Genomic DNA, 17,294 nt, shown 5'->3' on the forward strand with positions numbered 1-17,294 from the left:
TGCAGGTTTGGTTGCAGACCACCGCAATAAAGCAAGTATCACAATGAAGTGAGTCATAATCTTTATCCTGGTGGATGGTATTGCGGTCAATTTGTTAAAAAGGCAACATCTGTGAAGCACCCTACAGTGAAACACGATAAAACAAGGGATATATACCTGTATACATATGAAAAGAGATTCTTGACAAGGAATTGGCTCACGTGATTATGGAGGCTTAAGAAGTGCCAAGATCCACAGTTAGCAAGCTGGAGACCCAGGTGAGCTGGTGGCGTAGTTCCTCTCCAAGTTCAAGGGCCTGAAAACTAGAAGAGCTGATGATGTGGCTTCAGCCCAAAGGCCAGCGGGCTCAAAACCCACGAGGAGTTGACATTTCAGTGCAAGTCAAAGGCAGGAAAAAAACTGATGTCCCAGCTCAAAGGCAATCAGGAAGGTGGAATGCCCCCGTATTTAAGGGAAAGTTGGGCTTTCATTCTATTCAGGTCTTTCACTGATTGGCTGAGGCCCACCCACATTAGGGAGGACCATCTGCTTTACTCGATCTACCAATTTAATTGTTAATCTCATCCAAAAACACCCTCACGGAGACACCCAGAACAATGTTTGACCAAATATCTGGGCACCCCGTAGTTCAGTCAATTGGGCACATAAAATTAACCATTGCACCCACTAAGTACTCAATTGTAACATTCCTGAATTACTTCATGGAATCTGATCGACACATCTTTTTGAGCTATTTACTGGGAATATCAACTAAGTAACACAGAGACACTATAAGAGTTAACAGTGGGTACATGATGTGGGCTGGAACGGCAGAATGGGACTATGTGCTTATGTAAATTGTGAGAAAGCAGCAACAAAGCCAAGAAAAGATGTGTAGAAGGCCAGGTGTTATATAATCATAACTAACTTGCATTCAACCCTTACTCTTAGCTACTAGAGTGGAATCGGTTATGCCTAGGACAGGTACCACCATGGGTTCAATCTGCAGAGATACAGGGTGGAGTAATAAAACATAGCTGCCAAGAGGTTGTTCCTTTTGCAGGCCCATGGTCACAGCAGATGTCATTAGGGTGACCATCCCAGTTTATGCCTGCTCTGCCAATGTGATTATAAATAGAGCCTCCTTTGATTTTCAAAAGAGTCCTTGTTAGGATAATAAATTACGTAGTTCCCCTAGCCATGATTGACATGTCTAGTGCACTGGGCAGTGAGTAAAGCTTTAAAGATGATGTTGAGAAATAAAGATTATTTTAGGGGAAGAGGCGTAACAAGAGCAATAGTTTCAAAGAAGTTGGAAAAAGTTTATTTTCATCTCTGAAAAATAAATTCCAAGCCACTAAGCCACTCTGTATAAAAATACAATGAACAATTTTTTTAAATAACTGAAATTAATGAATATGTGTTTGATGGGGAATAGATTTAGCCAGGAGCCCCCTCCTCTTGGGGAGTTTTCTTTGAAATAAATAAATAGGAGCAAAAACCTGTTTCCTCCAGTCTTTCTCCATCCAGCCTTGACCGTCGCTCTTTCTTCTCTCTCTGTTAGACACCCTATCCTCCATGGAGACTTTTCCTCCTCTGCCCCCATTCCTGTGGAGTTCTTTACCCATCTTCCTCCCCTGTAGGTGATGGCTTCTAAGGCTGCTCACTTTTGTCTCTGTCAAAAAGCAAAGGCATGTCTCCTCATCCTAGAATGTCTCCCAGGAGCAAAGAGTGAATCCCTCTGTCCATCGCTCTGTTCACCACCCTGCTCTTCTCCGTGTTGGGCACTGGAGACAGAGCAATTCAGATGGGGTCCCTGCCCTCTTAGAGTCAATTTTCTACTGGGAAGGAAATATGATAAATAACAAATATAACTTTGGTAGCGGAATTCAAGTGCTCCCTGACCATGCGTGAGAGAGAGGGCCAGGTGGCAGGCCGCCTAGAATGTGACAGCAGAATGGACAGTGGCCCTATGTCATGGGATCTTGGGAAAAAGAACAGCCCCAGGAACTTAGAGTTAACTGAGGAGCCAGATTGCTGGGGTGTTTATCTACCATTTCCCTGTCTGTCATTACTTGAGGGCTTCTTCCTGAGACATTAACTCTCCATCACTCTGGCTTTCCCTGCGTGTGACCTGAGTCTGCTCCGGAGACCAGAAATAAAGCCCCAAAAAGTTGTGGGGGCTTTGTAGACACGTTTAAGAATGAGAAACAGCAACAAAGTTGGAAGTGCCAGAGCAGAGCGAGCGAAGGTAGAGTGGGGGTACATCTGGAGAGCCAGGTAGGTGTGGGACCACAGAGGGCCTTTAGACCCTGGTGATGGGAAGCCATTAGAGGGTATCAAGGAGGAAAATGACATGATTTGATTTAGGCAAAATCTCACTAAAGTGGAGGGGGTTGCCATTGATCTTCTGTCTGTCATCATAGGTTTCCTGGAAAATGACGGAGAAATAGTTGTTTGCATGCAGAAAGCATTTTCCAAATCCAAAGCAGAGGGATCAGCGTGCTGGATTTTTTTAATGGCACATTGGCCTAGGAAATGGTACAGAGTGGCTCCCACTTGCCTCTCCCCTTCACTTATTTGGCTTTTGTTCCTTGGTCCCAGAAAGATAAAAGATTCTCCTCTGCTCTTCTCTCTACCACACCACTGGCTCAGTGGGTTGCCAAAAGCTGTAGTCCTTGCTTTCCTGTTCCGTTGCCGTTCAAATCAAGGCCTGGGCTCACGCTGTCGGCCTGGGGCTGGCCTCCTGCCATCTCCTCCCCAAACACACTTCCTCCCCACCCCAGCTGCCCTCACTCAGTACTGCAGCTTCTGCTCTCTGCACCCCCCATGACACCACTGTCCTGTAACCCAGGGCTCTCTGAACTATGTGAGAGAGAAAGGATCAGGTGGCAACCCGCCTGGAATGTGGCAGCAGAAGGGAGAATGACCCCAGGCTGTGGGATTTAAGGGAGAAGAGTGGCCCTGATGACCTCTAGTCCAGCTATACTGGCGCCACGGACACCATCATTCTTGGGTGATCTTGAGTTCATAGGAAATACTCCCATGCCATCTTTATTGTGATTACCATTTTCCAGGGACAGATTTCTCGGATCCGTTTTATTTTCACATTGGATTGGATTGATGACATTATGTATTTTGAGCCCATGTCTGTTTGTATTGGCCGAGTTTTAAATTATTGTATTCCTCAGGAATGTCTGTTGTGATTCTCCTTTTTTGTTCTTGTATTTCTTCTGTACTGTCTTCTTTTATCTAAATTCCCTACCTTCTTAAAGACCTGTAACTGTATTTCCCATTTATATTCTTTATAAACTCTTTTTAGTCTGTAACACTCCCTGATGGCCCTCCCTTTTTAGGGGCATATGCCCTAGTTTTTTTTTTAATCTAGTCAGAATCAAAATGCTCTGAGTGTTTTGTCCTCAAAGTTAACAATGTAAATGTGGTAGAGATGAAAATTATTCTTTTTGCCCCTAGTCTTTTTGCTGTAAAATAGTTGTGTGTCATGACTGCCTTGGCAGAAGCCCCACCTATTTTCTAGACAGAAGAGTTAGATGACAAAGTACTTGGTCTCATTCTGTTCTTAAAGGATGACTCCCAAATCTCCTTTGCCTTGACTCCCTTTCCTCCTTTACTCTCACCTTCCACTTTGCCTTTGTCTCTTTTTCTCCCCAAAATATATACACCAGTACCCCTTGTTGGCCCAGCTTTGATTTCCACTGTTGATGCTTCTTACTCCTCCATCCCCTCCTCCCATCTCCACCCTGGTGCTTTCTCAGTGGCTCATGGTTCTAGCCTCTTCTTCTTTCATCAGATTTGATTGAATGGGCTAACTTTGGGCTGGGATCGAAGAGCAACAAGACTTGGTGATTGCCCTCAAAAGACTGACTTTCTTGACTTCATATTTCATTATTATACTGCAGTTGAGATTCAACATCAGGATGTATTTATGAGGTGCTAACTTTGGAACCGTGTGGGAGACATAATACTCTGTCAAATCCTTTCTGTGAAAACCTGGTTGGTCAGATAAAATGGAGATACGTTAAAAGCTAAGTAAAAACACAAGTCCAGGCATAAGGCAGCATGGGTTTATCTGCCAAATGATTGGCACATAGGCTCTGTAAACTCAGAGGAGAACGAGACCTCTGGAGGCTGAAATGGTCCGTAATGTCCGTAATGGAGGAGGAGGGAATTGGGCCAGTCCCGGAAGAATGAGCCCGATTTGGATGGCAGATTGTGATTCGGATGCTGGGGATGGGAGGAAAGTGGAGAGAGTTTGGGCCTGGGGTGGAGGGGTAGGTGAGTAGACAGGTAGAAGTAGAGAGGAATGAGAAATAAAGCTGAGGGACTGAGCAGGGAAAGACGGTAGAAGGCCTGGAGCATGAGACCAGGCAGTTTGTAGAGTGATACCCATTGCAGAGCACGAGCAGACTGGATTCTGCCCATTAGTGGTTGCTTTTCCATTTTCATCCTGCGTGTAAGCTCTCCGGATGAACTGCTCCCCTTAGTGAGAGCCAGAGGGACATGCTGTGTAGTTCCTTTTGTCTCAAACCTTTTGTAACCTTACCTTTATTTTTCTGAATGCCTGGGTTTATTACAAGTATTCAGATCACACTTTTTTCATGTGTTCCTTTGATACTCTATCATTTTGCATGATCCCCAACAAAAATGAGTTGCTTATTAGTACAATGAATTTCTCCAGAACCATGCTTAAAATACCTTCTCGTCCGCTGCATGGCTTCTGATCAGACACCTGTACAGCAGATGGCCGCCAGGTAACTCTCACCCCATCAGGCCTGCAGAGGGTGGAGGGGCTCAAACTGGATGTAAAATTTTCTGTTTACTTTCTGATAAAATGATGAAAAATCAATCTTTGTAACTTGAATACTAAAGGGAATACTTACTTGCTACGTGGTTTAGTGTGTTTGGGGACTCACAATGGAAAGTGGTTCTAGGGAAGTGAGCTGGGATGCCTAGCATCTTGGCCTCTATAAGGAGTTATTGTCTCTCCACAGAGCATCTACATTTCTCTTTAGAGTACTCATTTAAGACAATTGAGAGGTCACTGGCCACAATTTATTGAACTATTCCCCCCTCCAAAACAAAACTTGTGTCACCATTCCTTTCAACTTGTTAGGTAAGACATACTTTATTGTATGACTACTTTATCCATGAATGACCAGGAAATTGTTTGTTTTCTAGATATTTTATTTTAACCCCCTGAGGAAGAATTGATTCTTTAGTGTGTCCGTTTCCTGGAGTCCCAAACGGAACTCCTGAAATGTCTCGTTGGTGCCTTGGGATGACCTCCTTAGCCTCTATGGAAGGGTGTACTTGTTACTGAGTGTCACAGCCTAAGAAAAAAGGACATGTGTGCATTGCAGGAAGAATGGACTGCAACAGTGAACTCCAAAGCTCCTTGTCTGAATAGAGACTGTCGAATGAATAGTTTGTATAGGACGAGGCCCTGTTTATAAAGGGACAGGCAGCCCCTGGTAGGGGCCTGTTAAATATTTATAATTAGGACTTTGGTGGCCCCGGGAAGACAGAGCTGAAACTCTGACAGGTGACAGCCCACATCTCCTTGGGAAGGAGGACAGCCAGGCGACCTCAGTCATTCTCAAGTACTCCCTTTTCTTTTCCAATCAGTCACCAAATCCTGTGGCGTGTCCCATGCAGTTCTCATTTGTCCTCACTGCCACCATCCTGGTCCTGGCTGCCACTATCTCTGTCCTGTTGCACAAATTCCCAACTGGACTCCTCAGTTCCTCTTGTAACCCACTCTGATCTCCACATTGCTGTTTAAAATATCTTTTTTAAAAAATCAGATGGGATTTTATTACTCCCTCCCTGCAAATCCTCCCGTGATCTGTTGCCTTTAAATTGAAACTCAGGATCTTTAACAGGCCCAGCAATGAGATGTCCCCTCTCCCTGCTTTGAAGCACTTGGCCTGTCTCTTAAGGCTCATTTTTATTATTATTATGCACATCATTTTTATTATTTTTATTATGCACATCAGTCTACTTGTTGAAGCTCTGGCCAATGCCTTATGAATAATAGGAACTGAATCAGCATTTTAGTACAAAGGAGGTCTCAAAGATCCCATGTCATAAAATAGAGAATTACTTTGACACCACACTTGCAGTCTTTTTTTTGTTCTTTCATTTTCGCTACTTCAGTGGTCTGTAACTTGTCTTGCTAAGTTATCTTCTTTAAGGTTATTTCATTCTCTCTTTTTCATATAACATGCCTGCTCTGTTATTTATCCTAAAGCTACTTTCTTTTTTACTCTATTTATTTTTCTTCATTTTTCTCTCTTTATTGAGATATAATTGACATATAATATTGCTAACACTACTTTTTATTTTTCTCAGTTTTTTAGGTGTCTACCTGTATACTTGTTCTCTTTCATTTCTCTGCACTACCTGTACAGTATATTTCTTGATCATTCACTTTTAAATCCAAACATGCATATGAATCAGTGCAAACATTTGACCATTTCATTATGTCTTCTGATGTGCCTGAACAACATTTACATATTGAAATAGTCATGTTTCAACATTTACATATTGAAATATATAAATATTATTATAATGTTCCTTAGTATTTTAGTTAGGGCCTTTGCATTTATTTATTTTTTTGAAGCCATATATATATGTTGTTAGCAGCGAACTCCAATTCAGGGGTTATTGCTCAATATCTATTCTAAAAAGTGGGCATTTGTTCTGATTAAGTGAAGAACCACTATTTTAAGTAATCCTTAAAATCCACTTCGAAGTTGACTACAGGTAGGGTGACTGCCCTCTGGTTTGCCTGGAACAGTCTTGGTTTAATTCTGTTGTCCTGGCAGAATTACTAGTTCTGTCCCTTTCAGGGTCGAGAGTTCCCATTTGGATGATGAATTATATCACACATTTTTCGAAGCATTTCTTCTCCTTACCATCTTGATCTCATTCCCCTTTTCGGCAGCATTCACTGTCTCAACTCTGGCTTTCTATATCCTTTGACAAAAAGTGCTAGGTCCCCCCACGATTAAACTTTTCACTACTAAAACCTGACAGCATTCTCTTTTACTTGTCCTTGAAAATAATCTAAGATTAGTGTTTAAATACTTCAGTGCGTTGGCCTTTTTTCCCTCACTAATCGACCCTGCCTTCACCGATTCTCTTAACTTTTCTATTTTTGGCATTTCTACCTTAACCCCTTTCCACTTATTTTTCTGCATAGCCTTGTTGTTCTGCCAGATTTTCATACTTTCACAAAATTAATTTTTCCTTATCTGACAATTTAGAACTTCAGATTGTCTGCCTATAAATAGACCCTTTTAGTTGTTTTAGCCCAAATTTTTTTTGTTGTTTTGATGTGCTCGCTGGTGTTCACTCACACTAAAATAAGCATTCCTCAATTCCATTTTTAGCTGACTGCTTTATGTGTTAACTTTGGATCATACCATGAACTGCTCTTACTCTGATATAGAAGTACCTACGAACAGCTATTCTTTGATGAAATGCCATATTATTACTTTATTTTATCTTTTAAGACATAAAGGAATTATAGCCTTTGGATTAAGATATTTAGCTCCCAGGGGTTTTAAAGATGCTTAGTCTAATATTTTTTATTGTAAAATATACATAACATAAAATTTACCATTTTAACCATTTGAAAATATGCAATTCAGTGGTATTAAGCACATTCACAATGTCGTGCACCATCACCACTGTCTAGTTCCAGAACTTTTGATCACCCCAAACAGAAACCCCACACCCACTGAGTAGTCACTCCCCATCCCCCTGCCCTCGGCCCGTGACAACCACTAATCTGCTTTCTGTGTTCTATGGATTAGCCTCTTCTGAACATTTCATATAAATGGAATGATACATTTTTGGTGTCTGGCTTTCCTCACTTAGCAAACTTTTTCATGTTGTAGCATGTATCATTTCTTTATTCTTTTAAATGGCTAAATAATATTTCATTGTATGGATAGACCACATTTTGTTTACGCATTCATCAGTTGATCAGTCCAATTTTTATCAAATCTTTACTCCAAAATGAAGTGAGTGTTACAGTAGCATGATAAGTGCAATGAATGGTATATAGACATTTGTAGGCAGGAGTCTTAGTGACTGGGTATATAGCTAATGCTGAGGGATGGAGCGTGTGTAAGAGGCCCTTCTGTTTGGATGCCAGAATCTTTTTCATTTTGAAATTTTCTTTCTCCAGCCACCCCGTCCCAACACTTTTTGCTTTTTTGGTAACAAGATCATGTTTTGTTTTTCTTTACTGCTATATTTATAGGTTTTTAAAAAACACAGCTGAATAAAATTACTCATAGTCCCACCACCCCAAAACAACATTTTGATTTATTTTCTTTTGGCCATTTTCCTATGTTTGAATGTTTTATTTTTACCTGATTATGATCATATTGAATAAGAAATTTTATATGCTGCTCTTTTTCCATAAAATTCATTTACTTAACAAATATTTGAATACCTACAATGACTGGTCACTGTTGTGGATATCTCTGATGAATGAATAAGGCGTTCTGGTGGGGATATGATTCCAGAGTCATCAGCTTATAGATGATACTTAAAGCTATGGAGCTGAGACCTCCTGGAGGAGAGCCGACAGTGCTGTGGAGAGGACCCAGGACGCAGCCTTGGTCACTCCCATGTGCAAAAGTTGAGCAGAGAAGGAGGCTGAGGAAGAAAGGGCAGCCTAGTAAATACAGTGGAGTCTGGAGGAGAAAGTGCTTTGAAGGGGATTAGCCCGTCATGTCAAGTGCCACAGAGCATCTGAGTGAGATGGGGAAGAGGCTTAGCTGGAGTGCTTTGGCAAGGTGGAGCCCATGGAGTGGGGAGGACCACAGCTCAACTGGAGTGTACCAAGGAGCGAATGATAGACTATTTTAACATATTTCTACGCTTCATATATTCTTAAACATAATTTAATGGCAGATTAAGATGCTAATTGTACATTTCACTTACCTGCTTATTGTCTTCCTACCTTGTGACATTTACACTGTTTCCAATTTTTACTGTTACAGACAAGACCAAAGTGAACAGCTTTATAAACTTGCTTCTCTACTTTTAGCATCATTTCCTTTGACTGGGGGCAGAAGGGGCTGGTCTAAGAGCAGAGCATTTTTAGAGCTTAGGATTCTCATTTGCTCAAATCCTTTTTAAAAGACTGACGGGCTCACAGTTCCTCCAGCAGTGTCTGAGGGGCCCCAGCATCGTAACTGCAGCAGTCAGGTGGGTCCTCGCAGAGCAGGCCTCTTCCTGTCAGCTTAGAAGTTCTTTTAACCTGGAACAGAGAATTGAATGACAAGGACCAAACCCACATCATGGAATGAAAAGTATACACAGCTCCCTAAGCAGTTGTATTAAGCAGAATGCATGGACAATAATTGCCAGTCCATAGGGAATCACACTTAAATGTGATGCTCATGTTGGTTATTAATCCTTTTTCACTAAGGTCCTGGTAAAACCTTAAACCGGATATGGCGGAGGGAAATACTCAGCCATGAGCTTCAGCCTTCATTCCTGTGCATTCACACAGATGTGATCAGTGCCAGAATTTAAGGGAATTCACCCTTTTCCAGTAAACACCCTTCAGTCCCCCACAGCAGCTGCCTGCTGATATCAGGAAATGGAATCTGCCCTTTCCATGTGTGTCTCCGGTGGGGTTTTATAAACATTCCTGGCTTGTGGCAAAGAGAACAACTTCCAGGCTGATCATCTCAAAATGCCCCCCTCTTCCCCTCCCTGTTCCTCAAAAATACCTCCCCATTTTAGAGTCCCTTCCTGGCCACATGATGACTTGTCCCTCCCCAGCAGCAGCAGCTGGATATAAAAGGAGCTGACCCCAGCTGCCTTGCTGGGTTTGCTGTTTAACTGCTTCCTGTCCAGCGCAGCAGTGCCTCACCCAGGACTGGCAGTGCCCAGTGTGCTGCTGGTACAGGTTCAGGTGACGTGCTGGCTCCACAGTAGCTTCTCCCCGGTGATCTGCTGCATTCCAGCAGCACAGGTATTGCTGTTGGCTGGGCCTGAAATAGAAAGATGGAGTGATGATGGTGTCTAACATGAATAGACGTGGGAAGAGAGATGCACGTACCTCTCCCCGTCTCCCTTCAACTGGGTCATTTTCTAGAGAAGTCCTGGATTGCCGAAGATAATCCCCAAAGTAGACGCTCCAGTGGCGTATAATACCTCAGTGGAACGGTGATGTGTTCTAGAATAGGCACATCTGGATGCATTCCTGCACTGTTACTGGCTCTGTGACTTGAGTGGGTGACTTAATTTCCCTGGATCTCATTTTTCTCATCTACTTAAAGAGTAGACGGATAATATTGTACCAGCCTTCTGAAATCATTACAGGAAATCGTGCGATGATGTATGTAAAGTGCCCACCACAATGGCTGACCCATACGGGCTCAGTCAGGGTGAACTGTTTCCATCATTTTCACACTCACCCTTGTCGACTTCCTCTGACTTTCGTTGCTCCATGTTGGTGGCTCAGACTCGACTCTTCAAGCCTCTTTCTTTTTGTTTCCTACTTGCAGGGGGCTTCATGAAGAAGCATGGTCAGCCTTTTGTTTCCAAAACCTTGGGGTAAGTTCTATGATGTTCAAGCCAGGTTAAGGGCTGTTTTGGCTTTTCCTGCTGACTTGACAGAACAGGTCTAGGGAGCACGTCTTCTTGGGCATCCTGGGTTGTGATTACTAAGGCAGGAGCCTATTGGGATGTAATGTGCCATTCACACAGTGCCTCCTGATCTGGCGGTCTCTGTGGATAGCCCCTTGACTGGCCTAGCTGCTGAATGCAGGGGAAGGGGGCTATGTGGTCATAGTCTGCAGGGATGTCTAACAATCAAGGCAATAGTCAAAATACTTAGAGCAGACTTAAAAGAGGCAATCAATAGGTGACACTTCTTTTGGAAAGTGAGCCTGTATTGTAAGGATAATTAACTGTAGCTGCTGTAACAAACAAGCCCCCTAATCCCAATGACTTAACACAGGGAATGTTTATTTCTTACTCAAGCAGACCCAATTCAGATATTCTTGAACAAGTGGAGAACCTTCCCATTATTTTTCAGGGACCCAGGCTCTTAACACTTTGTGGTTCCTTCATCTCCCAGGCCTTGGAGCCTCTGCTGGACCCGCTGCATCTAGCCAGGAGAGTGGGCAAGAGAGCATGGAGAATCTCACAGGTTTTATGGGTCCAGCCTAGAAATAGCATACAGCACTTCTGCTCACAGTCTATTGGCCAAAACCCAGGCTTTCGGCCAGAGCTCAGGTATACCTTACTTCAAGAGAGGCTAGTAAGTGAAGTCTAGCTGCATGCCCAGGAGGTAGAGGAAATAAGTTTGGGTGCTTCAGATTTTTCCAGAGGGCACATCAGAAGTGTGCTTAAGGTAAAGAGGTGGGAAGGCTACCCTTTGCTGGGTTTTGATCCCAACTTAAGTGACTTGGGTGGGGACAGAGAGGTGAGGATCTGAGTTACTGCTGGATTCTCTGCTGATTTTCTTCCAGGGACAGATTCGCATCCTCCACAGTGGAGACCCGTCCTAGCATCTGGGGAGAGTGCCCTCCAAAGTTCGCTACCAAGCTAGGCCGAGCGGTGGTCAAAGAAGGACAGATGGGACGATTTTCCTGCAAGATCACTGGCCGACCCCAACCACAGGTCACCTGGCTCAAGGTGTGGTTTTGTCTGCCTGGACTCTGGGGACCCTGAACGTTCAGAGTTAGATCCTTTGACTCGTGGGAGCCTGTCTTTCCAATCAGTCCCTTCTAATTCATCCATAGGAGGTTCCCAAGCATCCTCTATGTGAGGGTTCTTGTATATTTGATAGCCATGCTTGTTCTTTCCTCTTTGCTCACGCTCCCTCTGTTACTCAGCCTACAATGTCCTATAATCCACACACTCATAAAACAGCATAAAACGTCTCAGTCAAGACAGATCTGACCATTTCAAAAGGTGGAATTTGAAGTCATGGGACTAGATTTCAAGCCACGGCTCCCTGGCTCACAAAGCATGTGATACTGGGCAAGTCATTTGATCTCTTGGAACCATGGTTTCCTTATTTATGAGGTGGAGATAATCCCAGCTATCTCAAAATACTGTTGGGAGGTTCCATGTGGAAGTGCTTTATAAATCCTTTCAGGCTGAGCAATGTGAAGACAGAGTTTGTGGAGGAGGTGGTGGAGGGGGAAGTGGAGGCAGCAGTGGAGTGGGAGAAGGGGTAGATGTTAAACAGGGCACTTGGTGAACACCTGGGGTCAAGGTCAAGGAGAGCAGGTTTTCCACAGATGGAACTCCTAGATTAAAATGAATGATGGGACACGTTTTACCTATTTCTTAATTCTCCTAAACTAATGCTGGGAAAATAATAAAAGGAAAAAGGAGGCAAAGGAGAATTAAAGTGAGGAATATATGATTTCTCACCCCAAACCAGGGTTACTTTGAAACAGGTTTCATATGTCTGCTCTAAGCTAGACCAGACATCACAATGCATACATAGACCCAAGTCAGGGCTATTGGGCCGCCCAAAGACGGCTGTTGTGCAGCATAGGGAATATAGTCAATAATACTGTAATGACTATGGATGGTGTCAGATGGGTACTAGACCTACCGGACGATAACTTCGTATGGTATATAGATGTCTAATCACTATGTTGTACACCTGAAACTGATATAATAGTGCCACTGCCCTCTACAGCTAAGATGCTGAACAACAGCTCAACCTGGAGCTGGGCTGCCATGAGTCGCTGGCGACGGCGTAGGCTGCAGCCCCTGTGGCAGTGGGCTGCCATGGGCTACCATGTGTAGCCAGCAGCCAGCGTGAGCGGCTGTGGCCGCAGTGAGCGGCCATCCAGAAGCTGGCGACTGATCTGCCTTGCCCAGGAAGAGCGCAATGATGGTGCCAACTTGGGCCAGTGAAGCAACGTCCTCCACAACTAGACTAAAGAACAAAACAACAGCAACTTGTCTGTTTCCCTTCCACCAATTCCCCAGCGCTGTTGCCATCCCCCAATTCCCCAATAAAAAAAATCTTTAAAAAAACAAAGACTGCTCTCTAAGCATGTTGGCAGAACCCAGAACAGGGAGCTTGCCACTCATGCCTGCTGTCTGTCTCACCAGGATTGGCAGGAGGTAGGAGGACAGTGCCAGCAGGTGAGCAGTTGTTTGTTTGTTTTTTTGTTTTATTTTTAACCAAGCTACCTTATTGCCATCCACAGGGAGATGTTCCTCTGCAGCCAAGTGCCCGTGTGTCTATGTCTGAGAAAAATGGAATGCAAGTTTTGGAAATCCATGAGGTCAGCCAGGATGACTTGGGAGTGTACACATGCATGGTGGTGAACGGTTCCGGGAAGGCCTCCATGTCAGCCGAGCTTTCCATCCAAGGTATTGGCTGGTAGGGAGGGCTGGTGCATACGATCCCTTCCTGGTGTCCGTACACTCCTAGAAGGAGCTTGTTCCTTACACGCCTCTGTGTTACCCGTGTCACATCTATATACCCATGCATTCCCCAGAGAGGGCCTTGAACCAGAATGAAGGAAATGGGCGGGTAGCACAGACATGACCACGGAGGAAGATGCTTCACTGTGCCTCGTCCCTCTGCCCCACACCTGTGTCTTCTGTCCTTTCTTCTTGCTCAGACTCCCCTTTTTTATCTCTAAATGTCAATGGGAAGAGTGGTCATTGCTAATGTCTTGCTGTCACCTCAAATGTAGCCTGCCTAAAATTTGACTTATCATCCACTCTCTACTCTGTCCTTCAAATGAGGTATTTCCTCAACTTAACTCTTTGTACCCCAGGAACCTCCTTTTTCTTCTCTCCCAGACTGGACATTCCAGCATCACGTTTGACCCCTGCCTCTTCCTTGCTGTAGGCATCAGAACCTGTCAGTTCTTCCTTTGAAGTATCTTTGAATGTATCTCTTCCCGATATTCCCCTTAGTTCCACCAAGTCCAGCCTGGGAAAGCCAAAGTGTGTGGAGCAGGAACCTTGAGCAAGGTGGGACTTGGGGGCTCAAGGAGGGAGGGAAACGACCTTCACTCTCCCCTCCTCCTTTCTTACCCTCTTTTCTTCTGTGATTTTTCTCTTCCACATCTCCTTCCTTTCTCAGAAACTCTTCCTCCTTGCTCTCTCTACCGCTTTTGGCCCAANCAGTTCACCAAAATAGAAGGCTTCTATTGGGTTGTTGGGAAAGTCATGACGCATTTTTTGCATTGAAAAGCATAGGAAAATATGTCATGACTTTTCTGACAACCCAATAGAAATTTCAACTGGGTGGCTCTCAATTAGAATGTGCGTCAGCATCATGAGGGAATTTAGTAATGCACAGTCCCAGATCCATAGCCGTCCTGAACCGTTGGCTTAGGTTGGAAAACTAGAACACACGTGAGTCTTTGTTATTTGATTCAGTCCTGGAATTGGAAAAAATAATTATAATAATTGAAAATTGAAACGTTCTCACCAGTGGGCATGTGGCCTCCCCATGTAAAACGATATTCACAAGACTGTGCAATCACCGATAAAGAAGATAAAAGACACTAGAAAGTAGAGTAGGACCAAGAAAGGCGGGAAGAAGGCGCTCCGGCGATACTCCAGGAGAGCAAAGTCAAGACAGGACAGGAGGTGCCTGAGTCCCAGGGAGAGGAGGCAGGCCCAGGCCCTGAGCGCTCCCAGGCCTGGGGTGTCGTGTGACTGTGAAAAAGCCCCTGCCTGTTATTCTGCCTCAGGTTCCAAGTCTCTACACTGGAATTGCGCCCGCTTCCAAGTATGAAGATAGATAAGGCAAAGCCAGGCCTCCAAGGAAGCCCTGGGTGCCCAGGGCCATGAGGCGTCTGCCTGCAAGCCTTGGGATGATGGCTGTCAGTCACCAGCATGGGCCACCTGTGATCTGAGATGGGCTGTCTGTTCTTTGCCCTTGCAGGGCTGGCCATGAGGGAGGTGGCCCCCTCATTCACCAGTGTCCTGAAGGACTGCACTATCATTGAGGGCCAGGACTTCGTGCTGCAATGCTTGGTGAAGGGAACCCCAGTGCCCCGAATCACCTGGCTGCTCAATGGTGAGTCCTCCCTGCCCCAGTGCCTTTGGCCCTGCCTGCATCCTCGCTTGACTTCCCCGTTGATCACTCTGAACCACGTATGCCTAAGAAGGAAGCACTGGGTACAGAGAGAGAGTGGGACCTGGGAGTCCGTTATCGCCTGGCTGGGGATACCGCGTAAGTTACTACACCTGGCTGAGCCTTGAGCTCCTCGCCTGTAAGATGGGAATAATGCCACCTACCTTCCAGGAAAATTAAATTAGATCCTTTATATAAAACAGTTAACGAAGTACTTGGCAGATAGGTGCACAAGCACTTTAATTCCTTTGTATATGGCCAGACTCATAATAAGCCCTCAATAAATATGTGTTGAGTCAATAAATGAACAAATAAACCACCAAATGAATGAACCACGCTCAAGTTGCTCAAAGGGCCTCAGCTTTTATTTAGTGGCAGCTGGTTTTGGGGTTCACAGGCCAGTAATTCTCGTTAATGTTATAGTCCTATGGAGACATGACACCATTTTTTTTTTTGGCCAAGTAAGGTCCTTTGAAAAAATTAATTATCATATATTATCATCCTTCTCTTTTTAAAAAGCCCTTTAAATTCCAAAAATATGGGCGCACTCTAATTTTAGAACTGAGAACAGTCCGTAAAATTAATGAAATTGAGCAAGGTCTGCTTTGGGGATCAACAGGGCGAATGAAGGAACACCTGCCAAGAGTCAAGAGATAGGGCACTTGTCCTTCTCTGCCATTGAGTGGTTGGGTGACCTTGGACACCCCACTACCTCTCTGGGCATTAGCATCTTTATCAGTGAGGAGATGGGCTGAAACAGAAGGTTTGAGGGCTTGGTCAGCTCTCACAGCTTATAGAATAGGCTCCTTCAGGGAGCAGCGGCGCCCGTCACCCATGCACCAAATAGCACCCATTGTTTCTGCGCCATTGATGTGTTGCTGTGAACCTTCCTCATTGGCATCATTTGTTAGGCTCTGATAGAAATTGTCTTTAGTCAGAAGAAAAGGTGCCATGGAGCCGTCCTCTTTGCCCTCTGCTTGGGTACATAAGTGAGAGGTGATGTCTTCTTTCCCTCCACCCCTCGCTGAGGACAGAGCTCCTGTCAGATCCCTTAAGGAACTGCAAGGAGGCAGCCTCCTTGTGGCTGTGACAGAACATGGATGTTAAGGACTAGTGAGTAAGAAAGTTCCACTTCTGCCTGGCTCAGAGTCCAGACCTGGGGGTCAAGAAAAATTGTCTATAAAGGGCCAGATAGTAAGTATTTTTTGTTTTCAGCTTTGTAGGCCATACTGTCTCTGTCACAACTACTCAGCTCTGCTGTGGTAGCACAAAAGCAGCCAGAGACAGTATGTAAATGAGTGAGGGTGGCTGTGTTGCAATAAAACTTTATTTATGGACACTGAGTGTAAATTTCATATAATTTTCACATCATAAAATAGTCTTCCTTTGACTTTTTTCAACCATTGACGATATGTAAAAACTATTCTAAGCTTTCAGGCTGTATACAAACAGGTTGCAGGTCAGATTTGGCCCACAAACAGTAGTTTGCTGACTCCGGTCTGCACCACTCAGGGCTGAAAAGCAACCTCACCTTCTTCTTCTTGGTGAGTCTTGGCAGTTCCTCATGCTTACCACTAGAGGGCAATCGTGTCAAGTTGCCTTCCCTTGGCCACCAACCCTGGCCTTAACCTTCTTGGAGCTGGGAAGAGTTCTGTGTATACCAATTCTGAGTGCCCTGAAACGACACCTCTTTTTGGGGGGACACCATGTCATCCCTTGCTTGTGGGGCCAAAATGAGGTATGCTCCAGTAAAATGAGAGCTCTTAAACAACTTGTCAGTGTGTGGTTCGACCGCAGAGACCCCTTGATGGCAAGTCGGGGGATGTACTGGTATGCTCGAGGAAGAGAGGTTTAGGGTGTCATTTTCACAAAACATAAATACAAAAAGTAGTGTTCCATCTGCTCAGTAGCAGGACCCTGGCCCCTGCCTTTCCCAGCCCTCTAGCCCCCTTTTTTCTGAATTGTAGTAGGTCGGGCAGAACCTCTTCCCTTGGGCCCTATGGCATGCCTGGCAGTCTCTGCCAGACTCTCATGGAGACGTGAAGTGTTGCTATGTGCAGAAGAAAACATTGCATTGCAGGCAGAGGACTTCTTTCTGTATTTGCTCCCTCCCCCACCACCCACCCTGTTTTATGAAGTGCAAACCAGGACCCTGGGGCCTGACAAAGGCAGAAGCTGACAGTTGCTT

General features: G+C 44.6%; 2 protein-coding genes across 2 annotated transcripts in view; both read left to right on the forward strand.

Annotated features, from left to right (window-relative positions):
* Positions 1-14,764, forward strand: part of LOC109387190 (myosin light chain kinase, smooth muscle-like) — a 75,771-nt gene extending 61,007 nt beyond the window's left edge. Inside the window, exons 4-8 of the mRNA XM_019650938.1 lie at positions 10,539-10,587; positions 11,508-11,673; positions 13,215-13,380; positions 13,936-13,992; positions 14,721-14,764. Coding sequence (XP_019506483.1) covers positions 10,539-10,587; positions 11,508-11,673; positions 13,215-13,380; positions 13,936-13,992; positions 14,721-14,764 — 482 coding nt within the window. The remainder of the gene's footprint in view (positions 1-10,538; positions 10,588-11,507; positions 11,674-13,214; positions 13,381-13,935; positions 13,993-14,720) is intronic.
* Positions 14,765-14,920: 156 nt separating this feature from the next.
* Positions 14,921-17,294, forward strand: part of MYLK (myosin light chain kinase) — a 123,124-nt gene continuing 120,750 nt past the window's right edge. The window contains exon 1 of the mRNA XM_019652518.1: positions 14,921-15,049. Within this exon, the coding sequence (XP_019508063.1) occupies positions 14,923-15,049 (127 nt within the window). The 5' untranslated portion in view covers positions 14,921-14,922. The remainder of the gene's footprint in view (positions 15,050-17,294) is intronic.

The sequence above is a fragment of the Hipposideros armiger genome, unplaced genomic scaffold, assembly GCF_001890085.2.
Source record: "Hipposideros armiger isolate ML-2016 unplaced genomic scaffold, ASM189008v1 scaffold_8, whole genome shotgun sequence".
Classification (NCBI taxonomy): domain Eukaryota; kingdom Metazoa; phylum Chordata; class Mammalia; order Chiroptera; family Hipposideridae; genus Hipposideros; species Hipposideros armiger.